Raw genomic sequence first — 9962 nt, forward strand, 5'->3', positions numbered from 1 at the left:
CCCTCCCCTCCCCTCCCTCCCCTCTCCTCTCCTCCTCCTCTCCTCTCCTCTCCTCTTCTCTTCTCTTCTCTTTTCTTTTCTTTTCCCCCTTTGTTTTGTTAATACCAGCAGGAAAAAAATTGTACTCAAATACTAATCCAAATGGTTTCCTACTCCAAGGCTCCCCACTTACACAGAAGAACTCCTCAGGTTTTCCCCGAGCTGTCTGATGCTGAGAATTACTGCCGCAACCCAGGAGGTGAAAATGAGCGTCCCTGGTGCTACACAAAAGACCCATCTGTCACTTGGGAATACTGCAACGTGTCTCCCTGTGGAGATGGTAGGTGACTACAGTTTATGATTTCTGTCACTGTGCTTGTTTTGGGACCATGTAAAGTGTTGACTTACTGCCCATCACACCATGGGTCTCATGGCCCACTGATTAATTCTGTGTCTAGAGTTACCCAGCACTGCTTGTTTGCACAAGTGCACTCATCATCTTCAGTTTGAAGGTGTAATACATACTTCAAAAATGGGCAAATGAAGACAGACAAATTGAGCACCTTGCCTGAGATTATAATAAGGCCAAAAGATGAAATCAGATTTCCTGTGGTATTATGAGAGATAGGTTGGCTACAGTGTGCTCAAAAGAAAACGGAGAGCTTATAGCAAAATTTCCAAAGCTGTTTTGCTTCTAGTGATTTTTTTTCAACAATAAAAAGATATATACCTAAAAATAAATCTGAAAAAGATGGAAACATTTTCACTCTTTTTGTTCAAAGAACAATTTTTAAACATTTTATCAAAGATATGAGGTTTTAATATTTCACCAAGTTTTAGGATCTCAGGGCTTGAAAACAAGACAATTCTTGCACAAAGAATAGAGAAGCTGTAGAGTCAATGGAACTCAAGTCAGTGTCAATTTAGCTGGCCTTAAAAATATAGTATAAATTTATTTCATTCTCAATCATTTTCTAGAATAGCTCAGAAAACAATCCCCTAAAAAAAAAAAAAAGTGAAATTTTACAGTTGTTTACCATATTTGACCCATAAAGTCACTGAGATGCAAAACAGTTGGAGGGAAGAGATTGGGTCCAGGAAGATATCACCATATACCTGCCTTGGGTGGACACTTGTACCTGCAGAATCCTTCTAGGACATGTGATTCACTGTGGTCCACGTTGTGGAGTTTAGTTTAATCCCAGTATAGGCCCTCAGCTTATTTGAAGACCATTCGATATAATCTTTCACCTGTAATTCTTGCAAGTTATCTGACTGCTTATCAAAACTAGGTTCCTAGCTCTACAGAATCTGTGTCTTTATTAGGTCCTGCACTTTCACAATTATTAAGCAGAAGTAGGTTTTTCTTCCTGTATACAAAAGTTCTCTAGTATGGTCCTCTCAAACAGTCTTACTGTTTTATCTGTAATGTTAGTAATTACCAGGAAAACAGGCTAGTCTGTTGTACATAAGTACATCTTGAGAGAAAGACACATCCCTATGGAATAAATATCATCTTCTGATTTTGTTTGCATTACAGCATCATCATCACTAGGAACAAGAAAACCAAATGGAGAGACACCAAACCTCCCCCCTCCTCCATCTTATTCCCCCACATACTCCATGAATGTTATCATCTCGATCATCTCCAGCTTTGCTCTCATTGTGATCCTTGGCATTATCACCCTTGTTTGCTGCCGTCGCCGAAAGCAGTGGAAAAACAAGACAAGGTAAAGCCCAGGCCTCAGTTCAAGGCAAAAATGCTGCTTTGAAACACTTGCCTGTTTCTGAGTCCTGCAAACTCCTGCAGGAGGGAGAATCCCATGGCAGCACCAGTGTAAGTTCTGAGGAGTCCCTCTGTGGAAAGTGGCCTGGTGGCTATTTTGGGGAAATGATGAGAGACTGCTGCAAGGTTTTTTCAGCAGCCCTGCCACACCTCTCTTTCCTGCCTTGGAAGAATCCAACCCCATGGTACAGATGTAGATCAGGAGCCACGCACATTGACCAACAACTGCTCTGTTGTTTCAGAGAGTCAGAAACACCAACACTTACCACTCTGCCCTCTGAACTCCTCCTGGACCGGCTGCACCCTAACCCCATGTACCAGCGGATGCCTCTTCTCCTCAATCCCAAACTACTCAGCTTGGAGTATCCCAGGAACAATATTGAATATGTGAGAGATATTGGAGAAGGAGCATTTGGGAGAGTTTTCCAAGCAAGGTAAGACATCCATGTGTGAGTCCTCTCTATATAGAGGTACCTGGAAAAGATAAGCAGTTGGACATCTTTTTGTCTGGACACCTGAAATCCTTTGTTCATTTACTCAACCCAAAATTAGTAGAAGATTCAGACAGCTAAACTCAAGCTTGAATAATTATTTCTTGTGACTACTTCTTCCGCCTGATATTTGTTAAAATACTGACACAAATGAACCTCCTGTTCTCTCTAGTAAATACTGTGTCATGCTCATATACCAAAGCCTGGTGTAAAAGCTTAGCTAAATTTATAATCCTTATATTTTTTCCAAGAGTACTGCCTGCGACATGTGACCTATTGTGAAATGCTTGCATATCCCAGTGTTTGCAAATTGACAGTATATATTGGTGTGCTCCTTTACAAAGTCAAATTGGCCAGTACTTACCACAGAGGGCAATGTGTCATGATGCAGTTAGATCCTGATCCAGTTTCCATTTGATTCAGTGGCAAAACTAAACTAAACCAAAAATCCCCTAAAACCCCAGCCTACTTGATCCAACATCCTTTTTGTGTGCATGTGCATCCTACTTACTCAGTCTTTATTCTTGGAATTCATGACCATTGTTGCCTGTTTTAAATTTAAAGCATTAGATGAGGTCCCAGTTCTGTTAAACCTCATGGGAGGTGAGGTCATATATTTCTTCATATGTGAAACATGTTTCATTGAAAACCCAGAATTGAACCAAATGGAAGGCATCTTGTTATGCTTAACAGATTCTGTAATGCCTGCAGGACAGCCTTTGGCTGATCTGCTCTTAAAAAATCCCCCTCCAAATTCCTGAAAAAAGATAGGCTGTCCAGTTCCATTTTTGCTTAGGGTAAGTATTCTTTGTCCACTAGAGCTAATAACTCTGGGACATAGCTGGCTCTGTCACTGCACTCTCTAGAGTAGTGTATGACCAAAGCCACCAGGGACTATCAGATCCATGACCTGTCTGGTGGAATTGCTCCCAGTAACTTCCAAACTGAAGGATTCTCTGTGCAGAAAGCAGCCATTGGTGCAGATACTTTCAACATTTATAGTTATGCTGTGGACGTATCCACTAGGAAATGAGTTATGGACAAGTTAAATCATTATTAGAGTGGAGAAAACAATTTCAGTAGATGAATTTTTTTCCAAGTGAAGAGATATGGAAGAAATGCAGGCATACTTTTCTTTAATATAGAACAAGCTAAAAATAACAGAAGTTTAAAGAGCAGGCAGTGGGAAAACTGCAGATGCTTAGCCTGTGATTGGTTGTTAGCCTGGATGGTTGAGCCAAATGCATCTAAACTGGAGCCGAGAACAATGCAATGAGGACTACATCACAGCTGCTGCCTGGGTGCAGAGCAGTCCCCATTCTGGCTATGGCCAGTGTTGAGAATGTCCCATCATTTGAGCCTTCTTCTGGATGCGACAGCAGGGCAGGCAGTCCCACTGCCAAGGCTCAACTGCACTGAAGCTTCAGTACAGCCTTGGTGCTGTGCTGCCCAGGCCCTCCTGAGGGGCTGACTCATCCACCTTGAGGAGGACCTCTCGTAGGGAATCTGAACTTCACTGAAGTGCCAAGTGAAGCAAGTGTTAAAGTGGTGCAGGGAGCTTCCATGTGCATTTCATCCACCCCAGTGCTGGAATTCCTTTTAGAAAACCCTTTTTGCTATTGTCAGTGAAAAATGGCAAAAGAAAAAAGCAACGCAGTCTTCTTAGGCAGCTTTTGCAATGTGCAGTTTGCTATGCTCTCAGAAACACTTTCTCTCTGTGGCTCAGGAGCTGAAGAAATATTACTTCTCTATCAGAAGCCCTTCTGAAGAATTATATTCTCAGGGTAGATTTCAGCTTGTGGTGTTTCTATGCACAGCTCTCAGCTAGCAGAGGCTGACATCCAGTAGCACCAGCAGCACATCCCTTCAGGTCACAAGCTCCATGGTGACTCAAACCTTTACCTTGCCATTGCAGATGAATAAAATGTACTTGTCTACATGTGTTAAGTGGAAATCTCAAGCTAAGTTTAGCAGTCCTCTTAGTTCTTCTGGTCTCATATTTCTCCTGCTCTTGTAAACACAGCTCTGCACACAGTGCCAGTGATGCCTTTGCCAGTTGGCTTGCTGTGAGGCCTGATTCAGTGTTTACTCACTCCTGGGTCAAGCAACATGTTAGGACAGGAAGTGTCTGGCTATCGTTTACCCGCTCCTTCTGAAAGGCTGCAATGTCCACTGAGGGCTCGTACACACTGAAGGGGTTGAGGAAGTAACCAGTTTCCTTAGCAGAAGTCTTTAAAACAAAATGTGGGACTCAGCACAGGTCCATCCTGACTAGGCCTCGTTTGGAGACAAGGCTGCCCCAAGGGCCAAGATTGGGCCATGGGCAGGTGATCAGAGGTCAGAGTGGCAAGATTTCTTCTTTCACAGATCTCTTCATGTTCTTTCTTGTTCAAAGAGTACTTGATCTGCTGTCTCAGTGCAGATGAAAAGCAGCATAGATGTTAGTTTAAGAAACAATATCCTATATACAATACTCATTCAGAACACTCTTCTGCTCCACAGAAATTTTTCTCCAATAGGAAGTGTAGAGGTAGGTCTCCACGCCCCTCAGTTAACGACACCACTTAATGGCCTTACAGAAGCTGCCCAGATATGGCACTGGGGAAGATCGTGCACAACCTCAAATACACATTCAAGCAGCTCCACGCTTTTTTTTTTTTTTTCTTTTTTTCTTTTTCCACAGTTACTGCTCTGGAAAGAAGGTCTGGCTGGAAACCTGAATTCAGGTGTCCTCTAAACGTAGAATGGGGACACCTTCTTGCACAGGTGGTACCTAAAGTTCTGACAGTGTTGCGGAGATCCAATGACAGTAGAGAAAGTGAGGACAGCTGCTGTCGTCCTGTGCACAAACAGTGAGGTATTTCACCTAAAGCATGTAAGGAGTCACTAGAGAGGAAATCCAGGCTAATTCCTTGATGTTTCCTTATCTTGAAGAAAATGAGCTGTTTTGTAGAAAGCACACTCCAGCCTAGAACTTGAATTCTCCTGTTCAATTTCAGAAGCAGAGCTTCTCTGCATGTGTGCCTCCATCTCTTCCTACTCACGATGTTTTTTGGGCACTGAGGGGCTCAACTTTGGCAGTTGCCTGCCAGGACTGCATACAGAGCCTTTCTCCCTGTTCAGCGCAGTTTCTGCTGATCTGCAAAAACTGCAAAATCTCTATGCAGCTTAATCTCATTTAAGTCATATTTAGATTAGTGTACACTGCAGGATTTCAATGGAGAGCAGGTGGATGCATGTACTTTAGGCTTTGGTCCAGGGTGAGCTTCCTTCTGCAAAGCATGCAGTGTGAAGCTGTTATTGCTATCCTAGTCTGCAAGCCAGTCATGAGAGGTAATCCACAGTGAGGCTGCTTGGAAGACATAAATGCCCTCCTGTTTCTCCTTTTAATTGCTCTGCTGATATCTTCAGAGTATTGCTGCTGACTTTCTCAGGTGCTGCAATTAGGCAGCAGTGGGCGCATTAAAAGAGGTGTCCTCTCCTGCTATACTGGAACCTTGCTGCCAGCACGGGGTAATAAAGTAGGCCATTTTGCTATAGCAAAGGCAGTAGTAGACAAATGTGGAGCCAGCTCCTCCATTCTGACATGCTGGATTTCCTTGTCCAAGCCCTTCAGCTGCGATCCAGCTGCCTGTGATATTCCTCTCTAGATGGGCATCGTGCCATCTTCTGACATTTGACATTTACAGCATCTGAGTGCATCTGTTGCAACTACCATATGTCTGGAGTAGATGACAAGGAAACTGGAAGTTTGCTTTGGAAATCTGAACCTCCTCTTGTGACTACTGAGCAGTAAAGTTACCTGGCATTTGAGCAATGGGAGGGCAGTCAGGCAGGAGCATAAATTGTAAATGGGTGCCACTGTTCATGGGCCTAGCTGCCTTTAAGGAGCATGCCTTAACTGCAGGACTCTGGGAAGAGCAGGCATGGGCAACAAAATGCACATCTGAAGCTTGACCCACATCTGAAGCATGGAAAGTTGCCATGCTTGAGCACTACTCCTGGATCTTTGGCAAGTGTGCTTAATTAAACTTGCTGAGGGCAGAGTGACATGCGTGTAGTGAAACAGAATGAGCCTGTGATTGCTTGAAGTCAGAAGCTCCATTTCCTACAGATTATCTCAAAGCTGAAGATTCAGTTTTTAACACAGTGTGTTAGTACATGAGTTTGTTCTTGACAGGGCTTATTTGTGCATTTTTCCTTCTATTTGGTACCTATTTCCACAGCACTTACAGGAGCATTACTCTTTGCTGGACCTCAGCTCCCTCCATTAAATGCAACCAAAATTAGCTAATGGACTTTAAATTTGTTAAATTAGAGGTGTACCACTCCACCTATCCCCTGAACTATGCCGAAGGATTATTTTCATATAAAATCCTGGGGAACATGCTTACTCTAATTGGTACTTGTTCTCCGATAGTAGCTGATGTTCCAGTGCCACAAGTGTGCAGGGTGAGAAGTGAAGTTGAGTGTAAGGAGGCTCTTTCAACATTTTCATATAAAATATGTTTATTTTTGAGTCAGTGCTTCATCATTTTATCCTAGAAAAAGCTCGTGTTTTATGTGCTTGCAACTCTCATCAATGCTTCCCTCTCTTCCAGGGCCCCAGGATTGCTGCCATATGAATCTTTCACAATGGTGGCAGTGAAAATGCTGAAAGAGGAAGCATCTGCAGACATGCAAGCGGACTTCCAGAGGGAGGCAGCCCTCATGGCTGAATTTGACAATCCAAACATTGTCAAGCTCTTAGGTATCTGAACAAGGTGCTCATGTATGGGGGTACCTCCTCCTGCAAATCTGCTGGTGTTTTGCTAGGGGCACAGGCATGCATGACCAGTGCTGAGTGACGATGGACTGTTCTACAAGAGAAAATAGCTTGTTCAGAAGGGGTGAGCTTTGCTATGAGTCACTGCATGCTCTGCTAAATTCTTTACCAGAACAAGTCTGGAAATGTAGGTCATAAGCAGCTGCCTTAGCAGGACAGTACCTTGTAACAAAGCCTGCTCATCCTGTGGTAGAGCCTGCTGCTGACCATCTTGGCGCTTAGATCTGCTTCCAGCTTCTTAACACTGAAGCAGATGTCTTGCAGGGAAGACACGGGCTTCCTGGAGCTATGATTTATTTCGCGGGTACTTAAGAAAAAAAACAAGCACATGTCTTGTTAGTTTTATGGATCCCACTTACTATTGTCATGTCTGAACATTCACCAGCATTAGAAAAACAAAGTGAAGCAAACAAACAAAAAAGCCAACCACAACGAAAGTCTCTTCCTTCCCCTCCCTTCACAGCTGAAACAAAACTATGTTTTCTTGGTTTTTTTGGAAAGACTTGGTTCCACAGCTTCGCTAATAGGTCATTCCTCTTCACAGAAAGCTGCCAACTGGAGTTTATTTCAGTAAATCTTTAGTTTCTGACTGAAGTGGATGCTGCTCTCCACCATCACCTTGCAGTCCCACTTAGGGTTACTGTAGGCAGACCTGATCCCTGTGAACATGCAGCTGAGATTTTTTTTTAATTTATTATTTAATTTATTTCAATAGGAAATTCCACAAAATCTGGAAATGCATAAACTGCAGGTTTGGGAAAATTGGGTTGACATGAGCACTTTGGCAGCAGAAGAAAGCAGCAGGAAATGCCCCAGTCTCAAGTAAACATTATTTTTTTGTCAACACATTGTAGGTTAGGAAAGGCAAAGATGCAGGAGCAAACTAGTCTCACATTCAGGGGATGTGGGGAAAGCAGACATGTTTTTGAGCACAGCTTAGATGATAAAACCCTCACATACTTTCCTCATGCTTGTCAGATCCTGATTTTATGACACTGGAAACAGCTATCTGTTTTTTCTCAAAGATTCATGTGTTAGATTATCAACATGAAGTTCAGATTTCACAATCAGCTGGATCACCAATTGCTAAATGGCCCTAAGGAAGCAAAACGCGTACACTTCAAATTCTGGCTTTCACTAGTTGACAAGTTAAATAGCAGGCACACAAATATTTTTGCCTATCTTTCTAACTGGTTTTATGTTACTGTGTGGTCCGTAAATCTGGTTAAAAAGTTAGGTTTGGGAATTTATATGATGAACTGATGATCATTGCATGCACTCACAATACTAATGCAGTACAGACTCTTCTATTTCAAAATTTTCTTGTAAAATATATATAATTAGGTACATCTAATTGGTGTGTCTGATCTGAGTCACATTAGTAGATCATTAGAAATCATTGAACAAAGCAAGGTGAATGTTTCTCTACAGACTAGCATGCTGCAACTGAATCACATTCAGTCCTTTTGCACTATGGAAGTAGAGTCCACTGCTCATGCTGGACCCTGGTGAAGCTGGTGCAGAACCAAGCACATGCCCATCAGTCAGGCTGGGTTAGTGACTTGTTAGTGTCTCTCACCTAGCTTGGATTTAGATTCCTTTTGAAAAGCTTCAAAGACATAAAGAAACATGATGAAATTTGATGGGGAGGATTGCATGCTTCACATTTTCCTCTGTCCCCACATGCATTCTTGGGAATCTCCCCTTTGTGTTAAGTATTTTTTGGATATTTTTCGGTCTTGCCACAGCAGAAACTTCTTTCTCTACAAATGACTTGAATGGTGCATCTATCTTTTTCCAGGTGTGTGTGCTGTTGGGAAACCCATGTGCCTGCTGTTTGAGTACATGGCCTACGGTGATCTCAATGAGTACCTGCGCAACCGCTCGCCCCGCAATCTCTGCAGTCTAGTGCAGGGTACCCTGGAGGCACGGGCCTGCCTCTCCAATCCGCTGGCACTATGCTGTACCAGCCAGCTCTGCATTGCCAAGCAGGTGGCCGCAGGCATGGCCTATCTCTCTGAGCGCAAGTTTGTTCATCGGGACTTGGCCACCAGAAACTGCCTGGTGGGGGAGAACATGGTGGTCAAAATTGCTGACTTTGGCCTCTCAAGGAACATGTATTCAGCTGATTACTACAAAGCCAATGAGAATGATGCCATCCCCATCCGCTGGATGCCCCCCGAGTCCATTTTTTATAACCGGTACACCACAGAGTCTGATGTGTGGGCCTATGGAGTGGTGCTGTGGGAGATCTTCTCCTATGGCATGCAGCCCTACTATGGGATGGCTCATGAGGAGGTCATCTACTACGTGAGGGATGGGAACATCCTGTCGTGCCCGGACAATTGTCCTCTGGAGCTCTACAACCTGATGCGTCTCTGCTGGAGCAAGCTGCCAGCTGACCGGCCAAGCTTTGCCAGTATCCACCGCATCCTAGAGCGCATGTATGAGAGGGCTGTGGCCTCCCCATAGGTCTGAGGGGTGTGGTGAGGAGGCTGTCATGTCTACCTGCCTGCAGGCTCCTGAGCTCAAAGCTCTGATTTAGAGGGAGGAGAAACATCTTGTTCCTCTACCAAGCAAGGAGTGTGGATTGCAACCCCTTCAGGGTGGACCATATCTCCTCGAGGTGGACTTTACCTCCCAAATTATGGGGATAGCTCCCAGCCACCAAGCTGGTGCTCCTTGGGTTGGTTGGCGAGCTGGCTGTGTTAGCTCAGGACCTGCTTTAGTCATTTCCAGGAGCACAGAGTTCCCCAGGCAAAGCAACTTCTTCCTGGGGCAACTTCTTTACCCAGCAGTTTTCTCGCTCTTCTTCTGCATTTATGCACCTGGCTTTTAACTTTCTGTTCCCTTCCTTGTATGTTTTCAACTACTATCTGTA

The 9962-nt window shown here is 43.8% G+C and overlaps 1 protein-coding gene across 4 annotated transcripts in view; it reads left to right on the plus strand.

The window, feature by feature from the left end:
- The window catches only part of MUSK (muscle associated receptor tyrosine kinase), a 46263-nt gene extending 36301 nt beyond the window's left edge, over window positions 1-9962 (plus strand). For all 4 annotated transcript variants that reach the window (XM_010726142.2, XM_031557378.1, XM_031557379.1 and 1 more), the window contains 5 exons: window positions 160-319; window positions 1520-1709; window positions 2008-2199; window positions 6858-7006; window positions 8883-9962. In XM_010726142.2, coding sequence (XP_010724444.1) covers window positions 160-319; window positions 1520-1709; window positions 2008-2199; window positions 6858-7006; window positions 8883-9553 — 1362 coding nt within the window. In that variant the 3' untranslated portion in view covers window positions 9554-9962. The remainder of the gene's footprint in view (window positions 1-159; window positions 320-1519; window positions 1710-2007; window positions 2200-6857; window positions 7007-8882) is intronic.

This window comes from Meleagris gallopavo, chromosome Z (genome assembly GCF_000146605.3).
Source record: "Meleagris gallopavo isolate NT-WF06-2002-E0010 breed Aviagen turkey brand Nicholas breeding stock chromosome Z, Turkey_5.1, whole genome shotgun sequence".
Taxonomy (NCBI): Eukaryota; Metazoa; Chordata; class Aves; order Galliformes; family Phasianidae; genus Meleagris; species Meleagris gallopavo.